The following is a 27762-nucleotide window of genomic DNA, read 5'->3' on the forward strand; positions in this document are numbered from 1 at the left end:
TGGTTTTTAAATAATAATATTAGTAGATGAAATTTTTTAAAAGTATCCTTTGCAATACTATTTTAAATGAATGTGCTGTTGTTTGTTGTAGTAATGCACTTACACGCTGGTCCTTTTAGAATGTCTGTATTTTAAGTGGCCATTGAGTATGCCTACTAGAATATTGATTGAGGTGTTCGATCAGAGTGTAACCTGTGGCCTAACAATTGTGATTTTATTAATAGAAGAATTCCTTTGGGCAGTAACGGGCATTTTTCTGTCACATAGATGTTCACACTGGGTTCCATGCTACACCTGAAGATCAACTAGTTTTGCTTCTTTCATATGGACATCTTTGCCCACCTGCAGCAAGACTTCTGGCAGTTCAACCAACGGATTCCCTTATCTTCTTAGACATTTTGCTAGTCTGCATCTCTAAGCTTCCTATAGCTTAAATGTGGCGAGCGGAAAGTCCCTCAGGCCAGCCCTGAGCAGCGAGGCTGAGGGTACCGGCTGCCACTTGCACAATGGTGAAGATTCTATGCGCCAGGACACATGCATGCCCACAGAGAGCTCTCCAACAGATGCTGCCCCTGCTCTGCCCTCGGTGATGAACTGGTATGGTAGAGCCATTTCATGTTTTGTGTCTGTCACAAGAATCAAGCAGCAGCTAATATATCACAAATGACTGTAGTGCAGCCATGCAGAGAATGGTGGCTGAGATAAAAAGCATCAGAAATGCATGCAGCAGCGCTCAGAAAATACATAAGCAGTTCGTGAACATTATGTCATTGTATACTAATTCTTTAAAGTGCTACCGTGTCCATTTAATTAAAGACTGACAGATGTGCTCAGCTCCTGACAGAAATAATAGCAGTTCTGTCCTCTTACTAATTTAAGCACTATTGCAAGCCAGCCACTCTTTTTCCCCACATATTTAAGATCACAGGACAGAAGACAGCACTCAGTAGCAGAGGTGCAATATTTTCCTTTTGTTATTGCTTGGCTTTATATTTTTATCTCCTGACACAGGAGATGACAAGGTATTTACATGAAATCCAGATCCCAGAACTGATGCCCAGTCTCCCACAGCAGACACAGAACTTACTCTGGACAGTAACCATGCCACAGCCAGCCAGGAGTGCTGGCATACCAAGAGAGGGACAATAACAGAAACAGGGGTAAACTCACTTACCATATACGCAAGGGACTTTTAAACCATGGGCTTAATAAAGGAGAATAATCCACGTGTCTTGGCAACTTATCATTTGTTTGCTTTAAACATACAGGTATTTATACATCACTCCTTTGCCTAAAATCTTTCCATGGTTCTTTCTGTCTTGAGTATCGAAAGCCAAACTGCTCAATTTAGTGCCCCATTCAGGATGGTCACAATCTCAATCTACTTTTAGCAAACAGCCTCTCAAATGCTGGCCACACGCTCATTCCAGCGAAGGACTTCTCTTGTGTATGGTCTCGCCATAACCAAAAGTTCCCTAGGAAACTAAGCCTTTCTGATGCAGGGGATGTAGTGAGGTGGAGACCTTGTCATTTCCAAGATCAAGCATGACTTGGTGTCTCATCTCTCCCTGACCTTGCTTCTGTGTGGCTGTTTCCCTAGCTTCAGGATGGCCTTCTGTGATGGCTTCCTGGCCCCATCACAGCCTTCCGGGGTGTGCAGACTGGGAGAGTTAATCCCATTTGGGAAAGACAATAGCTTTACAGCTTTATAATTAAAATTAAAAGTTATTTAAAAAAATTCACCTCTGAGGGCAAGCTTTAATTCCCATGCATTTCTCTAAGGTGTTGGTGCTATAGGATGTAATTATGTAAGAAAATAAAAACCTGTAGGGTGTATGATATCAGAATGGCATGCTACGTGCAGGGAAATTACTACCATAATGTCAAGGAGGGAGTGTTGAAAATCAATTTATTTCTTAAACGAAAACGCAAGGCTTTTAACTAGAAAGAATAAAACAAAAAGCATAAAATCTCATCACAGAAAGAAAACTCAGTCAATATTTTGAGGTATGAACTTCGAAATGATGTTTAAATATAGCTAGCGTTTAAAAATAGTGTACGTGATGCATTCTTGCCGTTATTTTTTTTTTTTTAAGGCAGGGCACTGATCCTTAAGACCACAGGCTACCCAGGCCTGAAGTGATAACAAGTACATCCTACTCTATGTGGGTCCTAAGGCCAGAGCAGTCAAAGCTGATACTGTGAGTGCCCCCACCCCTAAAGAGACCAAGATCTAGAAGGCCCAGCTAAGGCACACATTTGATCCACAAATCTGAGAGAATCATGTGTGCTGTCTGGGCCAGGAAGAACTTATTACACAGCCAAAGATAACTAATTGGAATGCTACTTTTCATTCTTCACCTTTTTGTTTTTTTTTTAAAAAGATTTATTTATTTATTTATTTATTTATTTATTTATTTATTTATTTATTATGTATACAGTATTCCTCCTGCATGTATGCCTGCTGGCCAGAAGAGGGCACACAGATCTCATTATGGATGGTTGTGAGCCACTATGTGGTTGCTGGGAATTAAACTGGGGTCCTCTGGAAGGACAGCCTCTGCTCTTAACCCCTCAGTCATCTTCCCTTCTTTTTGTAACAGAAAGATTTTAGAAAACAAGGGAGAAACAAGCAGAAGTGGCAAACTGGGAAAAGCCTAAACATATTAGAACACCAAGTATTTTCTTTCCACTGACTTCGAGAGAACTTGTTGGCTACCGTGGAAGATGCATGTCAGTGTGCACATGTGAGCATCGTCATGAGAGCACGCACGAAGACTTGCAGGCTGATCAAGGAAGAGGCTTAGTTCCCAGGAAAGGATTGGGTCCAACAGACCCAGAACAAAGTTCAAGAAAGCATTTCTGGGTCGGGGTTGTGTGTGGGGGGTGAGTTTCTGAATCCACAGTGCAACAGAAACAAAATAAAATAATCTTTAGAATTTTCCTCTATGATTTTGCATTTATATTGAATCTTATCCATTTTAAGCTTGTTATCTTTATTCTTTAAAACCCTATTTCTTCCTGTTCTCAAATAAATGCTTAAATCATCATCCAAAATTGTTAACTTATAGTTGGTATTTCAGATGGCAATGAATCCATGTATCTAAAGAGTAAAAGTAAGAAATCCAAATAAATAAAAGCAATTTATGCAAGTAAAGTACAAAAGGATATGAAAATAGATTTCTTGTGGACTACATACCGACTGCTTAGTTCAGTTTCTCCCTCACCTGGTCATAGTTCTGCTGTTGTCTACCCAGCTGGGCATTTTTCTCCATTGATTGGGAATATTTGGAATCCTCAAGCGTACCCTTCGATCTACTAACAACCCGTTCCACTTTGGTTTTACTCCTCTCGTCTTTAAGCGTCTCCATCTCATGCTGTAGGACGTCTTTGAGTTGGTTCTTGTTTTTTTCAGCTTCCTGTTGGTGAGAAAGCAGTTTCGCCGTTGGTCCAGCTTCAGTTATATCTCCTCGCCAAAGGGCATCATCGTTCAGGAATCTATGCTCACTGGCATCAACGTTTTCTCTAATTGACCCGAGGAAGCTGAGTTAAACAACCTGGGGTAATGTGGCAGCTTTACAATTAGCATCAATAGAGCTATGAGGAGGCTGGGAAAAGAACAGTAATTAAAAAAAGCTTCCACTTTTATTAAAACAAAGCCCAGGCATTTTTTTCAGGTTTTGATTTTTAAGGCCATGATGAACAGCGGCACCCCAGAAAGTCCTCAACATGGGGGTGCTTACAGTGTCAAGGATCAGAATTTATTCTACAAAGGAAAAGATGAAAAAGAAAAGTCCTCCCCACATAGAAAAGTCACTCAACATTTATATGGACTCACTGGTAAGTCTATGGATATACATTTTGATTTTATGTATACTGTATTATGCTATACACATATAGTATTTTCATTAAAATGTTGGTTTTTTTTTTACAACAAAACATATTTTCACCAGAACAGATAATAGAATATATTTGGCAACATGCTGTTATTTAATTTGTAAATACCTTACCAGTGCTTTGGTCAATTCAAACCTTTTTCTATTAAAATTCCTTATACCTTAATTGGAATTTTCTGTACATTTTTTTCTTTAGAATAAACTTTTAGAAGTGAACTTAATAAATGAAATGGCTTCATTTTCCCCAAGACTTTCACTGTTTGTTTCTTTCAAAGAAGTAACAATTCATGCTGATACAACAGAAACACGGGAAAGATTATTTCTTTTGGCAAATATTAGGTATTTCTGTTCCTTACTTCCTAACAGAACTGCAGGTGAGTAGCACCGCTTGGTAAAGTGAGATTCAATGATTAGCACCTAACTTTACATCCTACAGTAGCTGTCTTATGCTCAGCAATAACCACATCTGCACACACCAGCACATTTCTTTATGCTTATGTATCAATGTGAGAAACATGATGCACAGAAATAATGGTACCATGAAACTTTCAAGCTGGGAAACTTATGTTTCTTCTCTCTTCATCTATGATCCTTCATAAAAAAAACTCAACTATCTGTACTTTTATTAAATGTTGTCCTAAATCATACTAATTTTTTGTATTACATTTTCTGAATGATGTAGTTCAATAAATATTTTAGATAAAAATCTACTGATTTTTTTATTATTTCATTATAAAACCTAGTCTCTTTGTTATTAGCTAGCCTTAAAATTATACAATAAATAAATTTCATATTTTGATTAAAAAGTTATATAGAATATAGTTATGTGTGTAGCTATTTATATTCTTTCTATGTCCATTTATAGCTGTTTATATACCATTTCAATTTTCCCTTGGCTAGAATTGAGAAAGAGCAGAAATAGACAATATACTCATCTCATTAGCTTTAATTGGAACCAGGAATCAGTTCTTCATTCCATTCTTGTCCGTGTGTATGGGCATCTGAGTGTGGGTGTATGTTTGTGTGCAATTTCCTGTGCAGCCCAGTAGAGGGTATCAGATCTGCTGGGGCTGGCTAAAGGCTGTTGTGAGCCATCAGACATGGGCTGGGAACCAGGCTCAAGAGCAGCATACACTTTTAATTGTGAGCCCTCTCTCCTCTTCTGAGAAGAACTTACAAGTAAGTTGCGTATTGGCAGTTTGAAAGAGACTTTTTTCTTCATGGGAAAGGGCTTATTTTCCTTCTGAATTGCTGCTTTAGATAAGAATGAACATTGTGTCCTAAATATATTCACATGCATAAATGACTGTGTGCACCGATGTATTGTGCATATGTGTATGTGTGTGTGTAGTGTGTAAATATAAACTCAGCGTGCGCATATATGCATATGCATGTATACAGGATGCACACTTGGTTTTTAAGACCCACGTTTAGAAAGCTCCTGCTGCGCATCCTCTGGGCTCGCTGTCACTCAGAGGTACTCCCCTCACCTGCAAAGCCCATTTCAGTTGCTCCTGAAGGGCTTTCTTCTCCATCTTCAGCTCTTCTGCTTCTTTCTAGGAAGTAAAAAGAACAACATTCACTCTGGTGCTTTTCAGATTTACTTTCTGTGGTTATGACATGTCTCAAGTTCACCGATTGCCAGTAGGATGGTTTGAACACATCTCACTAGAAAGCTCTCCTATGCAGTGGTGGATACCACCTGACGCTGTATCTTCCTGTTGATTTCTCAAATGCATGCTAACCTCGAATCTGTAGATTACAACTACTGCAGTTGAAACATTTCCCATTTTCTCCAGGTCTGGCATATTTCAATGGAAATGTTTGAAATGTGACTAGACCAAGAATCTCCAGTTTTAAATTATAGTCCAGGTTTAGCAGAAATAAGTACATCACACATTCAGAAAACCTACGGTGGATATTGTTGAGAACTGTATCTAAAGCCCTGTGTGTGCCTCTTGTGTGTCACGTCAAGCTCCTTGAGGACAATCTAGGCGGCATCTAACCACTGTGCACTCTGCACAAAAGAGAATCACCAACACTGATGTGCGAACAAGAGTAAGTGGTCCATGGAGGGAAAGGAGGCCTGGGTAGGATTCATGCCTTCACGGCCTTTGGTATGGGAGTAAGGCCTACTTGAGTTGTATAAGGTACTCCAGGACTTAGAGAAAGCCTCTGTCTTTACAGCTTAAAAACAAGGGCAAAGTTTGGGACAATCCCAACCGTGAAAGACTCAGTGGAAGTCACACGAAGGAGAAAACTGAAGACAAGGGTCCAATAATTTTGCATACAATCTGTCTAACCTCTCAACCACAAACACAAAAAGACTCAAAACAACCTGAAAAAAAAACAAACAAAGAATTAAGACAAGTGTCTGGATAGATATATAATTTCTACTCACACTGAATCATGTTCATCGAAAGGACATAGCAGATCTCAGAGTTTCAACACACATTACTCACAATCAATAGTGGACTCACTATTAAGAGAAACACAATAAATGGCCAAATGGCAGCAATGATAGCATTCACAATTAATCATGGTTTAAAAACTGAATGTGTGGGCAGAACAGCAAGTTGGCTACAACATTGAAAGAGTGAAACCGTGTAGACATACCAATGTAAAAATATGTAAATACAGAGATAAACCTTTAACAAATGTTTGAGGAGCATATAGAGTGATGTCGGATTTCTATCACCCAACTGTATTTTTGTACAGGGACAGAAAGAAGTAGAAATGGGTTTGAACCCTTGGCAAATGTTACATACTCAAGATGGTGTGCATACTCCCACTTAGTGTGATAAGAACAGTCATGGCCCCATGCAACAAAACCAAGCTGTTGAAAACAATGAAACAATGACAATAAGAAAGGAAAACACAAACAAACACAAGGCAGGAAATAGACAATGTGAAGGCTGCCTTTTGACAGAAACACTAACATCAAATGAAAATAAAAGACTGGGGCTGGAGAGATGGCTCAGTGGTTAAGGGCACTGACCGCTCTCCATGAAGACCTGGGTTCAATTCACAGCACCCACATGCCCGACACCCACAGCAAAATACAAATGCACATAAAATAAATAAACTTTAAAAAATAAATAAAAACATCTTAAAAAGAGTAAAACAAATACCTGTAAATCTCCTTTAATAAAGCAATTGCTTTAATAAAAAGTTTGAAATCTGTATTATTATTCTTATTGAAATCTGAGTGGAAATAACATCTACTAAAACAAAACCATGTAGCAATGGAGACACAGAGCAAACAAACCTCCGCCACCAATCAGGGATCGCAAGGAAATGGAGACCAGAAACGTATGGCAACAAGGCCAGAAATCGAGTCAGACTTTTCATGTGACTCAGACACCCTCAGAGGAGACCGGAGCTCCAAAAAGGCAAGTGAGCCTCCAAAGTGGGGTTCTTTGGAGGCAAAACAGAAGTGACAGGCAGAAGATAATTTTATATAACTTAAATATATAAACTCAGAGAGGGTGTATCTTACTTGGATTTGAACCAGATCAAGTTCTCTGCTTGGAGACTTCCTGTAATTAAAAATATTTAAAAAATGTATCAAGATATTTGAAAACACACTACTGCTTTGCTTTCCCTAGGACTTTAGACCATTTAAAATCTTAAAAAAAATACACGCCTTTAACAGAAACACACACACATACACACACACACAGAGAGAGAGAGAGAGAGAGAGAGAGAGAGAGAGAGAGAGAGAGAGAGAGAGAGAGAGAGAGAGAGAGAACTCATGTTCATTTCACAGTGTATGCTTGGGGGTCAACATTTTTTTTTAAAGAAAGTAAGAGTTTCTTTTATTTCTAAAGAGTCAGTTCTTCGCTTTTGCCTTGTGTTTGGGTCAGGGTCTCTTGTTTATACGACCTGCTCCTGTCTCCCATCTCCCCCATGAGAGCGCTGGGATTATAGACATGAGCCATGCAGCTTTTTTGTGGGCCCCAGGAATCAAACTCAGGTTGTTGGGCCTATGTAGCAAGTACTCTTACCTGCTGAACCATCTCCTCAACCCCTCACACATTAAACTAATCATTAAATCCATGAGACTCAAGTAGTAAATAAAGTAATAACTTTCCTGAAGCCAACTTTTCAATGGTACGATCAGAACATGATGTGGCTAAGATTTTGAAAGTGCACTAAACATTTATCTTCCCTGACCATGATTCTTCAAAGGACAAATTTTGTGTCTAATAAGTTTCTTTCCAGAAACTAACACTCTCTGCAAACACTGAATTCATTAAAAAACTTTATTGCAAATAAGGCATACCAAGAAAATTTAAATTACAATCACCAATTTATAATACTTACATTCACTTAGAAGAACCATGTTACAATAATCCACTCATAAAAATAGGTAATTTTTTTTTATGAAACTGAACATAATTAAAACCTGCCGCGGAAGAGAACAAGTTCCAAGAAAGGAACCGATCACACATCTCCACGCCTCACCTTTCTGAATCTTTCTCTTTTTTCTTTTCTGGCCTTGTGGATCTCTTGGTTCGATCTTCTTTACCTGATGGCTTTGCTTTCTGCACAGTTTTGAACAAGTCAAAATTAAAATAGTGTGAGTTATGGGAAGTGCATTGGAGTATATGCTGCTGAGCTTTCCCCTTCACCCTGAGTGAAACCATCTGAACAGAAACAGAGCAAAGTTAATGATATACCTACTGTTCGTGTTTGTACTTAACAGAGAGATAAGGCGGGACTATTTGCGCATGCCCACACGTGTGCAGGTCAAGGGTCCTCTACTGCTCTCTAGCTTCGCTTTTGAGATGCAGTCTCTCATTGAGCATGGGGTTCACCATTTCAGCTCTACTGACTGGACAGTAAGCTCCTGGAATCTGGCCATTTCTATGCCCCAGTGCTGGGGCTACAGATACACACCACTGCGTCCAGTCTTTGACGTGGGTGCTGGGGATCCACATTCAGCTTATCATGCCTGCGCAGTAAGCTCACTATCGATCCCAGTATCCTTTGGATCCATACATTTGAGTTTTCCAGTTCTGCTATGGTGTGGCCTATGGCTCCTGAAAGTCACCTCATCTGCCATACTTGCAGTAGAGCCAATGGAGAAATGTTAGGAGGACATCATACAAAAAGACCATTAGTGATACATTTAAAAACTAAGGTAAATGACTCAGAATACACAAGTTTATTGAGAAGATGCAGTCCCATGTCCTGAATGTTTAGAAGTTGAACCTGAAGGGAAACAGGGTTATCTGAAACTGCAAAGAAACATGAAAAAAAAAACAGAAAAAAAAAGAAAAAAGAAAAACCAGGCATAGTATATGTGAGACTTTGTATCTTTATTTTTTTATTTTCTTTATTTTTATTTATTTATTTATTAAAGATTTCTGTCTCTTCCCCACCGCCGCCTCCCCTTTCCCTCCCCCTCCCCCAATCAAGTCCCCCTCCCTCGTCAGCCCAGACTTTGTATCTTTAGAATCGTTGAGCTGGCAAAGCTGCCTTCAACTGGTGTTTAGTCTGATGAAATGACACACACGCAGAAGTGAAATTCAAATTATACTAAATTGTGCAACATACTTGGTACAAATTTGTGTCTTAAAACCATCAGTATATCATAGCTGAACATGTGTTAAAGCATTTCCGAGACAGGATCTAAGTTTTCTAGACTGGACATGGGCCCATGATCCTCCTGCTTCAGCTTTCAAATGAAAAAATTGCAAGTAAACATCAGCATGCCTGGGCAAAATATTCTTTTTTTTTAAATATTTATTTATTATGTATACAATATTCTGTCTGTGTGTATGCCTGCTGGCCAGAAGAGGACACCAGACCTCATTGCAGATGGTTGTGAGCCACCATGTGGTTGCTGGGAATTGAACTCAGGACCTTTGGAAGAGCAGGCAATGCTCTTAACCTCTGAGCCATCTCTCCAGCCCCTGGGCAAAATATTCTTGAACTACTCTGAAGGACCAGACTACTTTATATATGGGTGTAGAGAAAGAATTTTTATCAAGTATTAAAATTATATATAATAAAGACAAATGAAAGCAGCATATGGTTATATTAAAAATTCAAATGTATACAAATATACTATCATGGTAAACTTATCAGAAGATAAACATAGGTGAAATAATTCTTCATAAATCAAAAGTTACAGCCAGGAAGTAGTGGTATACACCTTTAATTTCATTATTCAATATCAGAGGCAGGCAGATCTCTGTGAGTTCGAGTCCAGCTAGGGTTACACAGAGAAACCTTGCCTCAAAAAATTCTGACTCTCAATCACTAACAAATTTATGAAGTTAAATATTTTCCATAGAAATGTCCTTCGTGAAATTGAAGAGGATATCAGAAAGAAAGAACTCCCACATTCACCGATTGGTAGAATTAACATAGTAAAAGTGGCCATCCTACCAAAAGCGGTCTACAGATACAACACAATTCCCTTCAAAATTCCAACACAATTCTTTACAGACGTAGAAAGAACAATACTTGACTTCACATGGAAAAACAAAAAACCCAAGATAGCTAAAACTATCAGGTATCATCATCCTTGATTGAAAGCTGTACTACAGAGCTATAGTAATAAAAACTGTATGATATTGGCATAAAAACAGACACATTGATTAATGGAATTGGATTGAATTCCCAGACTAAACCCACACACCTGTGGACACTTGATTTTTGATAAAGAAGCCAGAAATACATAATAGAAAAAAATAATCTTCAACAAACAGTACTGATCTAACTGGATGTCTGTGTATAGAAGAATGCAAATAGAATCATATTTAACATGCTGCACAACGCTCAAGTCCAAGTAGATCAAAGACCTCAACATACAACCAGATACACTGAACCTGGTAGAAAAGAGAGTAGGGAATATCCTTGAACACACTGGAACAGCAGACAACTTCCTAAACAACACTTATAGTACAGGCACTAAGATCAACAATTAGTAAATAGGAACTCATGAAACTGAAAAGTTTTTGCAAGGCAATGGACACTGCCAATAGGATGAAATGACAGCCCACAAAATGGGAGACATTTCACCAACTCCACATTTGAGAGAGGACTAATAATCCAGACTTTATAAACAACTGAAGAAACTAGATATCGACAAACCAAAAAATCCACTTAAATATGGGATATAGAACTAAACAGAATTCTCAGTAGAAGACTCTCAGATGGCCGAGAACCACTTAAAGAAATGTTCAACAACCTTAGCCACCAGTGAAATGCAAATCAAAACTATTAAGAGATTTCATCTTACACCTGTCAGAATGGCTAAGATGAGTAACAGAAGCAAGAGCTCATCCTGGAGAAGATGTAGATCAAGGGGAACACTCGTCCACTGCTGGCAGGAGTGTAAACTCATCCAGCTACTACACAAGTCAATATGGTGGTTCCTCAGAAAATTGGAAATCTAGGTACCTCGAGATCCAGCTATACCACTCTTGGGTATGTACCCAAAAGATACTCCATCCTACCACAAGGACACTCATTCAGTTATGCTTACAATAGCTTTTTTCATCATAACCAGAATCTGGAAACAACCTAGATGTACTTCAACTAAAGAATGGAAAAAGAAAATGTAGTACATTTACACAGCGGAGTATTACTCAGCCGTTCAATGAAACGACATCATGAAATTTGCAGGCAAATGGATGCAACTAAAAAGAAAATAATCTGGAACAAGGCAACCCAGACCCAGAAAGACAAACATGAGATGTACACACTCATAAGTGGATATTAACTGTTAAATAAAAGATAATCATGCTACAATCCACAGACTCAGAGAGGCCAAGAAACAAGGAGGCCTCTAGCAGGAAGACGTGCATCTCCCTGGTAAGTGGAAATAGAATAGACTTTTGTGAGCAGACTGGGAGTGAGTGGGGATTGGAACAGGAGGGATCAGGTGGGAGAAGAAAGGACTGAAGGAGGGAATATGATGAGAGACGGGAATAGGAGGATATTTAGGGGACAACGTGGAAACTAAGGGCAGTGGAAATTTCCTGCAAACAATGAGGGTGATCCTAATGAAGGGTCCTAGTAATGGAGGGTATTGAGCCCGATCAGTCATCTGTAACCAGGCAAGGCTTCCAGTGTTGGGACTAGAACACCAATGCAGTCACAAAACTTATGACCTACAACCTGCCTGAAAGATATGCTGGGACAATGGTGGCTCAGAGCTTGCAGGAGTGACCAATCAGTGATTGGTTTAATTTGGGAGCCCATGCCAGACACTGCCTGGATGACCAGGAACTAGAAGCAGGATAGCCCAGATTCCTAGGGTAGAACCAAAAAATGTCAATGAAATGATTCCTAATGATATTCTGCTATACACATAGGTAGGTGCCTAGCTAGCCCAATTGTCATCAGAGAGGCTTCTTCCTGTAGCTGACAGGGGCAGATGCAGAGTCCCACAGCCTAACATTAGGCAGAACTCAGGGAAACCCACAGAAGAGGGATAGGAAGGATTATCGGAGCTTAAGGGGTCAAGGACACTATGAGAAACAGCTCACAGAATCGTGAAGTAGGTGATCACAAAGACTGAAGCAGCAATCTTGGAGCTGCATGAGTCTGCACTAGGTCCTCTAAATATATACTATGGTTGTTCTTGTAGTTTGGGGTGCTTGTGGGGGGGTTCTGACTCTGTTTGCATGTTCTCTGGACCTTTTCCTCCCACTAGGCTGCCTCATCCAACCTTGAGATGAGGACTTATGCCTAGTCTTATTGCATCTTGTTATGCTATGCTTGGTTGATATCCCTGGGAGGCCTGCTGTTTTCTAGAGGGAAATGGAGGGGCACTGGATTTGGGGGAGAGAAAAGGCAGTGGTGGGAAGTGAAGGGGGGGAGAGGGAAAGGAGGCAGCAGTGGGGATGTATTGTATTAGAGAAGAATATTTAAAAAGAAAAAAATGGTTAAAATGAAAAAAATGTCTTTCACAATAACTGAGCTGTTTCTGTTTTCGTAGCATCCTTATGGATTTGATAGCTAATACTGAAATTTAGAGTATTAATTTGGGTTTTTAAATCAGCTTCTAAAAATTATGACTATTAGAAACACGTCATAAAACAAGTAAATGTCACTTTGAGTCCCATTTCTATGGGACCAGGTCTTCTTGGGTATGGCATTTTTATCACTTGTGTGCACCAACCTCTGACTCTCTCATCCTCTGTATTTCACTCTCCAGTAGGGTTTTCTCCAATAATAACATCTGAAAATCAGTTTCCATCTGTTTATATTTCTAAAGATAAATGAAATAGATCTAATTAAAATTAAGCATCTCAGTAAGATTTATTTCAATACCTAGTTATTAATGTAATCCTAACTTTACTGAAGCAAGAAAGAAAAGGAGCCACTAGCACTAATTTTTAAGTTGCCATTGTGACTGATCTGCCTAGAGAAATAGAAGACTCCAGGTTAGTGTTTCAGGAGTGCTTCTGAGTGGCAATGGTGAATAACAAGTAAAAAGAGGATGCAATGCCTTCTAGTTCAGAGCTCAGAGAAGCTGGGGGAAGGGAGCAAGCGCTAACCTCTAATTACAACAGAAAATGGTTGTTTGTGGAGTCTCTTCAAAAATCAAGAACAAAGTACAATATTAAATTAAAAATGTTATACTTACAGTCTCAACTATATTCTGATTATTTAAAGCTCTGAAAAACAAAAGTAACTATGCTATAATAAATACGTACAAATGTTTTAGTTATGAAGCACAGTAGATTTTTAACAGACTCCCTTGTCTTTTCTCACAACCTCTTCTCGTGCTGTAGCCAACATCTAGACTCCTGCCAGGATCTTCCCTTCACGCATCCACACACACGACCCTTTGGGCGGCCGTCACCACACCACACCCCAAAATCCCACATCCTCTTTCTGAGTCAGCCTGATGAGTATCTTCCCCACCCCACCGGACCTCGCGTGGATCCCAGCGCTCTGGCCTAGTCTGGCCAGCCTTGGAACTACGGAACTGAGAGGAAACCTGTACAAGTAGAACAGATCAAGTGGAAGACAGAATATCAGGTCAGGTTTCAGAGACAAAATAGAGGATCTTGACCAAACAAAAGAGGAACCTGAAAAATTAAACAAAAATAAAATAAAATATAGGAAATGAACACGCAGGAAATGTTGGACACTATGGAAAAAAACTGCCTCTAAAATATAGTTATACATGAGGGGGAAAGAATTCCACATCAATGACATAGAAACCAAAGTCACAGAAAACTCCCCTCAACTCAAGAATGTCTCACCCATACAGATATAAGAAGCACACAGAACACCAAACAGACAAGGCCAGAAAAGAAAATCCCCATGGCATATCATAGCTAAACACTAATTATATTCTGAAAATACTTACTGTGGCATGTTGTATAATCCAAGGAAATTGTTTAGAAAAACGTATCACCTAATGTCAAACTAACCCATGTTGAGAACTGGTGATTGTATCAGAACTATCTCATAGAAACTAAGATGACTCACTCAGCCAGTACATTTCTGCACCCTGACCCTGGGAGTGTGATTTTCTTCTCAAAAGCCCCCTCGCATCATACAATGCAAAATGTTTGTACGCACACGTGCACATAAACACACAACCATGGCTAGTAATTTACACTCAAAAATATTTTTTATTTACTTTGTCCCCCTGTTTTTACCTTTTCCTAGTTTGGAAATATTTAATCAGAACAGAAATGTGTGCACTATATAATACCTAGGAAGGGAAATCCAACATTCATACTCGAGTGGAGAGACTTACAGTATCAGAAACTTCTGTGAGGGTCTTCCCATAAGCTTATTCTTCCCAGAACTTGATCGTCCTGATTTATACTTATTGCTAGTGTTTCTACTTATATACAGTGTAGGTTAGCGTCATGTGATTACTGAAATCTGCGTCATTGTGTTTAAAACTCCAAGGCTACAGAAAAGCAGCCAGGAGCTACAATGAACTTTTCCACACTTCACTTAAATTCCTACATTTTAGTGTTTTGATATGTTTCCTTTGTGTCTTAATCTCCATGTATTATATATGACATGTATGTACATGTACATATGTGCGTATATATTTGCTGAACCATTAAAATAAACTCTAGTTTTAAAAAACCACTAAGGATAACATAACAAAAGCTACAAGAGAAAAATCGCAAATCATATATCTATCAGGAAAACTATCAGAATGACAACTGATTTCTCGATGGAAACTTTGAAAACATGGACAGCCTGGAGCAATGTATTTCATGTACTAAAAGACTCTGATAGCCAAACTAAAATAATACATCCAGCCAAAATATATGATATGACTAAAGGATAAATAAAAATTTTCAGGAGATAAGCAACCTACAATAATTATAAACAACCCAACAATCCTAAGGAAAATACAGGAAACATTATTTTGGGCTGAAGAAAAGAGTGAATACAGCATATGACAAGAAGAACAAAGCCATAATTACTAAAACGGCTACGAACACATCAAAAAATTCTCATAACCCCTGGCAATTAAGGGAATGCAAATAAACAACTTTGATATTTTATTTTACCTGAGTCAGAATGACAAAGATCAATGGAACAACAGACCACAAATGCTGGAGGGGATGCCAAGGGCATGGGCAACCCTTATTCACTGTTTGTATAACTGCAAACTAGTGCAGCCCCCATGGAAATCGGTGTGACCCAGCTACACCACCCCTTGGCCTGTGGTCAAAGGATGCTATGTCATATTTCACAGATACTTGCTCAGCCCTGTTCATTGCTTCTCTACTCACAATAGCTAGGAGATATTAAAAACTTTAGTGTCCTACACCTGATGAATGGTATATACAGGAGAAGGTGGGGTGGGGTAAAGGGGAATATAGGATACAAGGGATCTGATCGTGGAAATGGGAAAAGGGAGTTCCTTAGGGAGGAAGAAGGAAGTAAATACAGAAGAACATGGGAGGAAGGTAAAGGGTGAATGGTCAGATATAGTTGATCTGATAGGGAAAAGCAATAAGATCAGGCTCCTTATGGAAGAGGGAGGCAGGCGAATATAGGGGATAAATGTAGTTATGTAAGATAACAATACTGATGTTGAAAAGAGCCACAAGGAAACACACTATTAACTGCTTACCTTAAAAACCGTAGTGCAATGCACAAAACTCAAGTCCAAGTGGATTAAAGACCTCAATATCAGTCTGAACACACTGAACCTGATAGGAGAGAAAGTGGGAACTACACTACAACAAGTGGGCACAGGAGACCGCTTCCTACGTATAACATCAGCAGCACAGACAGTAAGGGCCACATTGAATAAATGGGACCTCATGAGACTGAGAAGCTTCTGTAAAGCAAAGGACACTCTCGCTAAGACAGAAAGGCAACCCACTGACTGGGAGAAGATCTTCACCAACCCCGCAAATGACAAAGGTCTGATCTCCAAAATATATAAAGAACTCAAGAAACTAGACTGTAAAAGGCTAATCAACCCAATTATAAAATGAGGCACTGAGCTGAACAGAGATCTCTCAACAGAAGAAGTTCAAATGGCCAAAAGACACCTAAGGTCATGCTCAACTTCCTTAGCGATCAGGGAAATGCAAATCAAGACAACTTTAAGATACCATCTTACACCTGTCAGAATGGCTAAAATCAAAAACACCAATGATAGCATATGCTGGAGAGGTTGTGGAGAAAGGGGTACACTTATCCATTGCTGGTGGGAATGCAAACTTGTACAACCACTCTGGAAAGCAGTGTGGCAGTTTCTCAGAAAATTTGGGATCAACCTACCCATGGACCCAGCAATACCACTCTTGGGAATATACCCAAGAGAGGCCTTATCATGCAACAAAAATATATGCTCTACTATGTTCATAGCAGCATTGTTTGTAATAGCCAGAACCTGGAAACAACCTAGATGCCCCTCAATTGAAGAATGGATGAAGAAAGTATGGAATATATACATATTAGAGTACTACTCAGCAGTAAAAAACAAGGACTTCTTGAAGTTTGCAGGCAAATGGATGGAAATAGAAAACACTATCCTGAGTGAGGTAAGCCAGACCCAAAAAGAGGAACATGGGATGTTCTCACTCATATTTGGTTTCTAGCCATAAATAAAGGACATTGAGCCTACAATTCGGGTTCTTAGAGAAGCTAAATAAGAAGGAGAACCCAAAGAAAAACATATAGGCATCCTCCTGAATATTAACCTTCATCAGGCGATGAAAGGAGACAGAGACCCACATTGGAGCACCGGACTGAAATCTCAAGGTCCAAATCAGGAGCAGAAGGAGAGCGAACATGAGCAAGGAACTCAGGACCGCGAGGGGTGCACCCACACACTGAGACAATGGAGATGCTCTATCGGGAACTCACCAAGGCCAGCTGACCTGGGTCTGAAAAAGCCTGGGTTAAAACCGGTCTCACTGAACATAGCGGACAATGAGGACTACTAAGACATCAAGAACAATGGCAATGGGTCTTTGATCCTACTGCATGTAGTGGCTTTGTGGGAGCCTAGGCAGTTTGGATGCTCACCTTACGAGACCTGGACGGAGGAGGGTTTTCCTCGGACTTCCCACGGGACGGAGAGCCCTGATTGCTCTTTGGGCTGACGAGGGAGGGGGAATGGATTGGGGGAGGGGGAGGGAAAGGGGAGGCGGAGGTGGGGAAGAGACTGAAATATTTAATAAATAAATAAAGAAAGAAAGAAAAAAACCGTAGTGCATATAACACAGTGTATAAATATACATATGTCATTTCCATAAACTTTTCTCATGGGGCAGATGGCACTTCCTCCAAGAGTCAAAGACCATCTAACAATTAACCCCAATACCAGACATGAGAAGACTTATTTTGGAGTTGTTGGCCAGGACTAAGGGACTCCCCAAGCATATAACCTACTCTTGTTGCCCTTGTTGCTTCTCAGAGAAACAATGTAAGTTTCCGTTGCTGAGGATACCATGTACTTTAGAAACAAGGCTCAGAGTCCCCTGAGATGGGACTGACCTGAATAACCGCTCCCTGAGGACTACCTTTCATGGTAACAAAAGGTACCGTGTGTTTACAAAGGTGAGAAGCAACCAACAATTCCACCCAGTTATGATGTCCAATAACCACATTAATGACCAGCATAGCATGATGAAGTGGTCACATAGGTATCTAGTTGGTTACCAATGGTTTTCTAACTGGACTTAAGACCCACTCAGGATGAGAGAAACCATGCCTGGTACTGGAAAACTAACTAAATACTCAGTGCTAAGTGAGGCAGTGGTGGCGCACGACTTTAACCCCAGCACTTGGGAGGCAGAGGCAGGCTGATCTCTGTGAGTTCAAGGCCAACCTGGCCTACAAGAGCTAGTTCCAGGACAGGCTCCAAAGCCACAGAAAAACAAAACAACAACAAAAATACTCAGTTCTAGTGAAATCATGGTTATTGGAAGAGATTTACAATCACTAACTTACTAACCCAGCATTATCCCTAACAACAAGCTATAAACATTTGTATTTATACCACAGATAAGTGTACTCTTCACCCGTCATCAAGGAAATTTCTCTTTGCAACCAACAGAGACTATGACAGAAAACCACAGCCAATCAAAATGCAGAGTTGTGGAGCTCCTGTCTCAAAGGCTTCATGTACAAAGCACTCTAAAAGTTAAGACTCAGGGACCATTTGGGAAGAAGATGTGGAAAGATCGTAAGAACCAGAGGGTCAGGGAGTTTTCTGTGAGATCATACTTCTCAATAACATCAGAAGCTACACCTGTGAAGTCTCACCAACAGGACAGCCAGAACATGAAGTGAACAAGGAGGACACCAATGAGCAGGTCAAACTGGTGGGGGAAAAGCCACGAAGCTCTGTATGTATTAAAGAGTAATTGCTGCTTACTCTGCTCCTCATTCCTTGACAATCATTATTTCACACGCTATAAATGTGACCACCCTAGGTAGCTCCTGTAGGGGAACCATATGCTTTTTGTCTCTTTGTGGCTGGCTTGTTTGATTCAGCATAATGTGCCCATGTTTTAGTCACATGTGACACCTGTCCATACTTCTTTAAAGACCAATGATCCATTGTGACACATTTTGTTTTTCCAGTCACCCATTGTTGGAAATTTTTGTTTGGATGCTATTAACAGTGCTGAAGCAAAAACATGTATATGTGTCTCTTCAAGACCTCAGTGGCATTTTTTAGTGTATTCCCAGGAATGGAATTGTTAGATAATGTTTCAGCATATTGTTTTTTTCCATAGCATATTTTTATAACCTGTGTGTTTGTAATTTGAAATATAAAATTATACACATGCATAATTAAAACTATATGCATGCATGTATACATATATATACACATATATAGATACATACATACATTTAAGAGGCAGCTTTCAATGAAGACCTTATTTCTTATCTATGCTCCCAATGCTTCTATTCTATGAACTCAATTTTATAAGGAAAAAATAAATATTCTCAAAACTTACCTCTCTAACATATTTGCCTGATTTTCAAATATTTTCATCATCACGTTCATCCGTTTAGTCACTGAATAAGGAGCTCCTATTACAAAAAACATAAAGGTGTTGTAGTGGCTGAAGTTATACGATCAACCAATTCAGTGATACAGATGGGAAACTAAACCAGCATAATGAGGTGACATGATAACTTCCAGCTGCATTTACCTTATTTCAGCCTACACTTCATCTCTGGCTTCCAAAGGGAAATAGTTATATTACAGGACATACTCAGAGGCAAAACACACAAACACAACCTGAAGATAAGCAATTATGAGCACAGAATTCAGATACAGTGGGCATTTTTAAGTTATAGGGCAAGAATTTCAAACAACTAATTAGCAGTATTTATTACCTAGGGAAAAATTGGCAACATACAAGAGCAGATGGCAATATAAGCAGAAACTCTAATAAGTACAAAGAAGTCTTCAAGTTCTACAACAATGAAACAAAGAATGCCTTGTGACTGATTCGGGCAGTAAATAAAAACAAACAACAGGAAAATCTCTGCTACTCTTCTAGGAGCACTTGCATGTGCCAATCACACCAATGTTGTTGTGGGATTTCCCTCTGTATGCTGTGAATATGTTTCATTACTAGTGGTTAATAAAGCATCTGCTTTGGCCTTTGGCAGGGCAGAATACAGCAAGGTGGGAAATCCAATCAGAGATAGAGGAGGAAAGAAGGCAGAGTCAAAGAGATACCATGTAGCTGCCAAAGGAGAAAGACACCAAAACCTTACTGGTAAGCCACAGCCTCGCGGTGCTACATAGACTAATAGAAATGGGTTAATTTAAGATGTAAGAGCTAGCTAGGGATATGTCTGAGCCATTGGCCAAACAGTGTTATAATTAATATAGTTTTTTGTGATTATTCGGGTCTGGGTGGCCAAAAAACAAACAACAACAACAAAAAAACAGTCTCCACTTACAATGTGCTTTAATCTGTGAGGGCTCCTTTAATCATGATAATAACCAAGTAATATTCTACTGTTGTCTAATAAATATGTCTAACCTATATGGCTACTGTCAGGAAAAATGTGATTAAATACTTGGAATACTTTGGAAAACAATCTTCACATTTTTAGATAATTATTAAGGGTATTTTGCAAACCACTAGAGCAACTCTCTTGAAAAGTCAGCGAGCACAGATGGTGACTGCACAGAGAGAACCAAGAGGTGAATGACCAGCCCCTCAGTTGGATCATCAGTCTCCAGGCCCTGGGCCCTTCCCCCACTATCACTAGCTGACCATCAGGCAAGCCTCTTACAGGCAGGCTGCTCCAACATATGCCAAGTGGGTGGACCCTGTAATCCACAAGGTCCACTCTGCCACCAACTACACCCATTCCCTGTGTCTCAGTGCCTCACTAAGACGTAGACGTAGACTACAACTGCACAGACCTGACCAAGAGGTGAGTGACCAGTTCTTCAGCTGCACAACCCAGTCTCTAGGCCCTAGAACCCAGGGAAAAACCCTGAGTCCCTCTCCCCGCACCTCAGCTGTACAAGCTGGTTAGCAGGAAAGCCTCCTGTAGGTTGGCTGCTCCACAACCCCACATCGGATCTGTAATCTTTAAAGTCCCACACTCCCTTCCCCATCTCCACAACCTCAACATCTAACTGAGGCACAGATTGTGACAGCCATAGAGCTGACCAAGAGATGAGAGATTAGCCTCCCACCTGGACAGCCCAGTCTATAGGCTGTAGGCCCCAGAGCAAAACAACAGGCTTCTTCCCCACCCACCTCAGCTTCAGTGACTAAGTCAGCAGGCAAGCTTCCATCACCCCTCATCCTCTGCATCCTGTAATCTACAAGTCCTACATACCACCAAACCCACCCATCCCCCTGAGAAGCGACTCACTGAGACACAGAGACTGCAATGATCAGTCCAAGAGAGGATCCCTGAGACACAGACAGCAACTGCAAGGATTGGACCAAGAGGCAAAGACGCTGCTTGTACCAATTGGAGGAAGAGATGAGCAGGCGCCAATGCAAAAACACATTTAACAAACTAAAGAGCAATATGGCAATGCCTGAATCCAGTGGTCCTACAACAGGAAGACCTGAACATCCAAACCCAGAAGAAGCTGAAGAAAATGACCTTAAATATAACTTTATGAAGATGATAGAGACCCTTAAAGAGGAAACGAAAAACCTCCTTAAAGAAATGGAGAAAAGGCCAAGTCAAAAAAAAAAAAAATGGAAGAAATCAATAAATCTCTTAAAGAAAGCCAAGAAAACAATCAAACAGGTGAAGCAAATGATTCAAACAGTTCAAGGCTTGAAAATTAAAATAGAGGCAATAAAGAAAACACAAACAGAAGGAATTCCGGAAATGGAAAAGCTAGGTAAATAAACAGGAACTACAGATGCAAGCATAACTAACAGAATATAAGAGATGGAAGAGAGAATCTTGGGAGTTAAAGATATGATAGAGGAAATAGATTCATCTGTCAAAGAAAATGTGAAATCCAACAAGTTCTTAATACAAAACATTCAGGAAATCTAGGACAATATGAAAAGACAAACCTAAGAATAATAGGGTAGAAGAAGGAGAAGAACTCCAGCTCAAAGGCACCGAAAATATATCAACAAAATCATACAAGAAAACTTTCCCAACCTGCAGAAGGTTATGTCTCTGAAGGTAAAAGAAGCTTACAGAACACCAAATAAACTGGACCAAAAAAAGTCCCCTTGTCACATATTAATCAAACCACTAACCATACAGAACAAAGAAAGACTATTAAGAGCTGCAAAAGAAAAAGGCCAAGTAACATATAAAGGCAGATCTATCAGAATTATACCCAACTTCTCAATGAAAACGCTGAAAGTCAGAAGGTTCTGAGCAGATGTACTGCAGACACTACAAGATCACAGATGCAAGCCCCAATTATTATACCCAGCATAGCTTTCAATCAGCATAGATGGAGAAAACAAGATATTCTATGACAAAAGCATATTTAAACAATACCTGTCCACAAATCCAGCCTTAAAGAAAGTCCTAGAAGGAAAACTTCGATTAAAGGAAGCTAGTACACTCACAAAAACACAGGCAACAGATAAGCTCACACCAGCAAACCTCAGAGAAGGGAAACACACAAACACTACTACTGAAAAATATAGGAATAAACAATCACTGGTCATTAATATCTCTTAATATCAATGGACTCAATCCACCTATAAAAAGACATAGGCTAATAGAATTGATATGAAAACGGTATCCATCCTTCTGCTGCATACAAGAAATACACCTCAAAGGGGTGGAAATTTTTCCAATCAAATGGACCTAAGAAACCTATCCTAATAACTAACAAAATCAACTTCAAACTAAAATCAATCAAAAGATATGGAGAAGGACACTTTAAACTCATACCAGGAAAAACTCATCAAGATGAAGACTCAATTCTTAACATCTATGCCCCAAGTACAAGAGCACACACATTTGTAATAGAAACATTACTAAAGCTTAAAAAATATATCAAACTCCACACACTAAGAGTAAGAGACTTCAACACCCCACTCTTGACAGTGAACAGGTCTACCAGAAAGAAACTTAACAGAAATAAGAGAACTAACAGATGTCATGACTCAAACAGACTTAACAGACATCTATTGAACATTTTTACCAAACACAAAAGAATATACCTTCTTCTCAGCACCTCATGGAACCTTCTCTGAAATTGACCACATACTCAATAACAAAGCAAACTTCAACAGAAACAAAAAAATTGGAGTAACCCACTGTGTCTTATTGAATCATCATGGCTTGAAGTTAGAATTTAACAACAACACTAATTGCAGGAAGCCTACAAACTCATGAAAAATGAACAACGCTCAACTGAATCACCCCCGAGTCAAAGAAGAAATAAGAAAGCAATTAAAGACTTCCTAGAATTCAACACAAATGAATACACAACATATCCAAACCTATGGGACACTATGAAAGCAGTGCTAAGGGGGAAGTTCATAGCACTAAGTGCCTGCATAAAAAAAATTGGAGAAAAATCTCACTAGTGATTTAACAGCACACCTAAAAGCTCTAGAACAAAAAGTAGCAGACTCATCCAGGAGGAGCAAATGAAAGGAAATAATCAAATTGAGGGCTGAAATCAATAAAATAGAAACAAAGAAAACAAAGGATCTATGAAACAAAGAGCTGGTTCTTTGAAAAAATCAACAAGATAGACAAACCCTTATCCAAACTAAACAAAAAGGTAGAAATAGAATATCCAAATTTAAAAAATCATAAATGAAAAGGGGGACATAACAACAGAAACTGAGGAAATCCAGAGAATCATTAGGTCATACTTCAAAAACCTGTACTCTACAAAATTGGAAAATCTAAAAGAAATGATCATTTCTCTGGTTATGTACCACATATCAAAATTAAATCAAGACCAGATAAACAATTTAAATAGACCTATAACCTCTAAGGAAATAGAAGTAGTCATTAAAAGTCTTCCAACCAAAAATAGCACAGGGCCATATGGTTTCAGCTTAGAATTCTACCAGAATTAGCTCAAAGAAGAGCTAATACCTATACTCTTCCAATTGTTCCACACAATAGAAACAGAAGGAACATTGCCAAGCTCTTTTTACAAGGATACACTTACCCTGATACCCAAACCACAGAAGGACACAACTAAGAAAGAGAATTATAGCTCGACCTCCCTCATGAACATTGATGCAAAAATACTCAACATAATACTGGCAAATCAAATCCAAGAACACATCAAGGCTTCATACCATGTAATCCATCATAAAAATAAACTGAAAGCCGGGCGGTGGTGGTGCATGCCTTTAATCCCAGCACTCGGGAGGCAGAGACAGGCGGATCTCTGTGAGTTTGAGACCAGCCTGGTCTACAAGAGCTAGTTCCAGGACAGGCTCCAAAGCCACAGAGAAACCCTGTCTTGAAAAACCAAAATAAATAAATAAACTGAAAGAAAAAAACTATATGATCATCTCATTAGATGCTGAAAAAGCATTCGACAATATCCAACACCTATTCATGATAAAGGTCTTGGAGAGATCAGGGACGCAAGGAACATATCTAAACATAATAATAGCATTATACAGCAATCTGACAACCAACAATAAATTAAATGGAGAGAAACTCAAAGTGATTCCACTAAAATTAGGAACAGGACAAGGCTGTTCACTCTCTCCATATCTGTGCAATATAGTGCTTGAAGTTTTGACTAGAGCAATAAGGCAACAAAAGGAGATCAAGAGATACAAATTGGAAAAGAAGAAGTCATATTTTTGCTGTTTGCAGATAATATGATAGTATACATAACTGACTCCCAAAATTCTACCAGGGAACTCCTACAGTTGATAAACACCTTCAGTAATGTGGCTGGATATAAGATCAACTCAAAAAAATCAGTAGCCCCCTATATACAAATGATGAAAGGGCTGAGAAAGAAATCAGAGAAATGTCACCATTTATTTTATTTTTTTTAAATATAATTTTTTATTGAAAAAAAAAGATTTCCGCCTCCTCCCCGCCTCCCATTTCCCTCCCCGTCTCCCTTTTCCCCCCTCCTCCCTCTCCTCTCCCCCTCCCCCCCACTCCTTTCCCCCTCCCTCTCCAGTCTGAAGGGCAGTCAGGGTTCCCTGCCCTGTGGAAAGTCCAAAGTCCTCCCCGCTCCATCTTGGTCTAGGAAGGTGGACATCCAAACTGGCTAGGCTCCCACAAAGCCAGAACATGAAGTAGGATCAAAACCCAGTGGCATTGTCCTTGGCTTCTCAGCAGCCCTCATTGTCCGCCATATTCAGAGAGTCCGGTTTTATCCCATGGTTTTTCAGTCGTAGTCCAGCTGGCCTTGGTGAGCTCACAATAGATCAGCCCCACTGTCTCCGTGGGTGGGTGCACCCCTCGTGGTCCTGACTTCTTTGCTCATATTTTCCCTCCTTCTGCTCCTCCTTGGGATATTGGGAGCTCAGTCCAGTGCTCCAGTGTGGGTCTCTGTCTCTATCTCCATCCATCTCCAGATGAAGAGAAAAGTGAGAAGGGGAGGTTGGGGGGAACTTGGGAAACGGGATGAATGGGATAAAGGAAGGTCGGATAGGGGAGCAGGGAAGCACACATCTTAATTAAGGGAGCCATCTTAGGGTTGGCAAGAGATTTGGTGCTCCCAGGTGCCCAGGGCGATGTCCCCAGTTAGTTCCTGGGGCAGCTGAGGACAGAGAACCTGAAATGACCCTATCCTATAGCCATACTGATTAATATCTTGCATAAATGTCACCATTTATAATAGCCACAAATGACATAAAATATGTTGGGGTAACACTAACCAAAGAAGTAAAAGATCTGCACAGCAACAACTTTAAGTCTTTGAAGAAAGAAATTGAAGAAGATATCAGAGAATGGAAAGATCCTCCATGCTCTTGGATAAGTAGGATCAACATAGCAAAATGGCAATCTTACCAAAAGCAATCTACAGATTCAATGCAATCCCCATCAAAATTCCAACACAATTCTCCACACATAAGCACACACACACACACACACACACACACACACGAGAACCCTAAACAGTCTTTAATGCTAAAATTCTCCACAGGTGCCCGTGAAGGTGCTTGTGTATCGTATATGAAGACTCCTACGCTGGTCACTTTTGCACAGACAACAGAAAGAGCTTCAAGGATTCTGAGCTGCTGTTTGAGGCCAACCTGGGATACATCAGACCCTTCCTTCCTTAAACAAACAAACAAACAAAACCTGATGAAATCTTGAAAGCAGCAAGAATACAGAGGTTTCTTACTATGATAGTATGAATGAGAATGTTCCCCCACAGGCTCATGCACAAAAACGCTTGGTCCCAGTGGGTGAGGATAACTGGGAAGCCTATGCAATCTTTTGGAGATGTCAGCATGATGGTGCTCAGATGAACGGCCACTTACCTGGCTCAGTTTCAGAAGCAACTTGAGATTCGTAAGCTGAGTGAGAGTTTATGAATCCTGAAAGAGATATATGTATCTGCCATTATTCATTTCATATAGCCATCCTATGCATCCATTGGGTTGACAGTCTACATGTTTAATTTTAATGATTTGCCCAAGGGGAAGACGGAACAACTCCATGGGAACAACAGCAAAATCATAATAACATTCATCTTTTAAGAATATTTATTTTTACTTTATGTGTTCGAGTGTTTTGCCTGATAATGTGTATCTGCATCATATGTGTACAATGCGTGCAGACACCAGAAGAGACAAGCAAATTCCCTGGAACTGGAGTTACAGAAAGGTGTGAGCTGCTACGTGGGTGTCAATCAAACTTGGTTTCTCTGCAAGAGCAGCCAGTGCTCTTAATGAGCCATCTTTTCAACTTGGCATTAATTCTTTACGTTTCCAAAATCCAAACTGTAATAAAAGTTGTATTGAAATAGAAAACTCCCTACTGAACAGTGTATTCCGTTTGCCATTGTGTAATTTTTTAATTGCAAAAATTAAGCTTCAAGTATCAAAGTGCTAATATAGTTAGGAAACTGAATAAATTTTAAGCATTCATAAATATTACCTTCGATTTGCTTCTCTATAGCTTCGTAACTTCTCATTGAACCTGGTAGCATGTCTTTTTCCCTGCCAAGAGTACCAATAAATAAAACTTGTTATACACATCAAGAGTTGTTACACCGCCCAAGGAACTATATTTAACAGATTAGACATATGATGTCAAGCTAACCTATCATTTATCCTTCATTCATAGTTACTAAGATAAATAAATTATAAAGCCATCCTATGCTATAATGGCCAAATTCTGTGAATTGCGCATTCCAGGATATAGTTATATACACCAGTAACATTTAGAACTAAAGTAACAAAACTCAATCTGTAGAAACTGGAGCTCTCTTTTTGCTAATTCTCACTTGGTGCCATGCTAAGAGCACAAGGCTGAGAGTGAGACAATCTTCTCCAAACCTCTATGTGGCCTGGAGCCATTTGCTCTGCCTCTCTCCTTAGATTCTTTATCTGTTCAAACTTAAATATGCTAATTCCTTTCTCATAAAGTAGTTATGAGGCTTCCAGGAGAAACTAGAAAAGCACCTTGTGCACAGAAGACATTTAAAGGTCAAACATAAACACATTCAGAAGCATTCCTGACAGCAAACAGCTCAGGAATGTACAGAAGCCTCCTTACAATACCAGGGTAATAACAGGTCACACAGAAAGCACATGGAGAGACCGCATATGGAGTATTGGTCTCTTCCAACTATGAGAAGTTTTTCTTTTAGCAATATGAACCAGCTTTGTATATACTTAAAAACCAGTGGGTGAAAGTACAATTCTAAACCTGGTTTTATAATTAAAAAAAAAAGTTGGGTTTGCTACTAGGACTCACTCAATCAAATTCAGACATGTGAGACCCAGAAACACAATGTTCGATC

General features: G+C 39.6%; 1 protein-coding gene across 1 annotated transcript in view; it reads right to left on the bottom strand.

Moving 5' to 3' along the window:
• Window positions 1-27762, bottom strand: part of Ccdc7 (coiled-coil domain containing 7) — a 196054-nt gene that overhangs the window by 121475 nt on the left and 46817 nt on the right. The window contains exons 9-17 of the mRNA XM_050122079.1: window positions 26895-26956; window positions 26276-26332; window positions 19334-19409; window positions 13507-13537; window positions 13039-13128; window positions 8364-8443; window positions 7396-7435; window positions 5387-5452; window positions 3228-3419 (exon numbers count right to left, since the gene is read on the bottom strand). Of these exons, the coding sequence (XP_049978036.1) occupies window positions 3228-3419; window positions 5387-5452; window positions 7396-7435; window positions 8364-8443; window positions 13039-13128; window positions 13507-13537; window positions 19334-19409; window positions 26276-26332; window positions 26895-26956 (694 nt within the window). The remainder of the gene's footprint in view (window positions 1-3227; window positions 3420-5386; window positions 5453-7395; window positions 7436-8363; window positions 8444-13038; window positions 13129-13506; window positions 13538-19333; window positions 19410-26275; window positions 26333-26894; window positions 26957-27762) is intronic.

This window comes from Alexandromys fortis, unplaced genomic scaffold (assembly GCF_014885135.2).
Source record: "Alexandromys fortis isolate MF-2015 unplaced genomic scaffold, M_Fortis_MF-2015_v1.1 scaffold_193, whole genome shotgun sequence".
In the NCBI taxonomy this organism is placed as follows: Eukaryota; Metazoa; Chordata; class Mammalia; order Rodentia; family Cricetidae; genus Alexandromys; species Alexandromys fortis.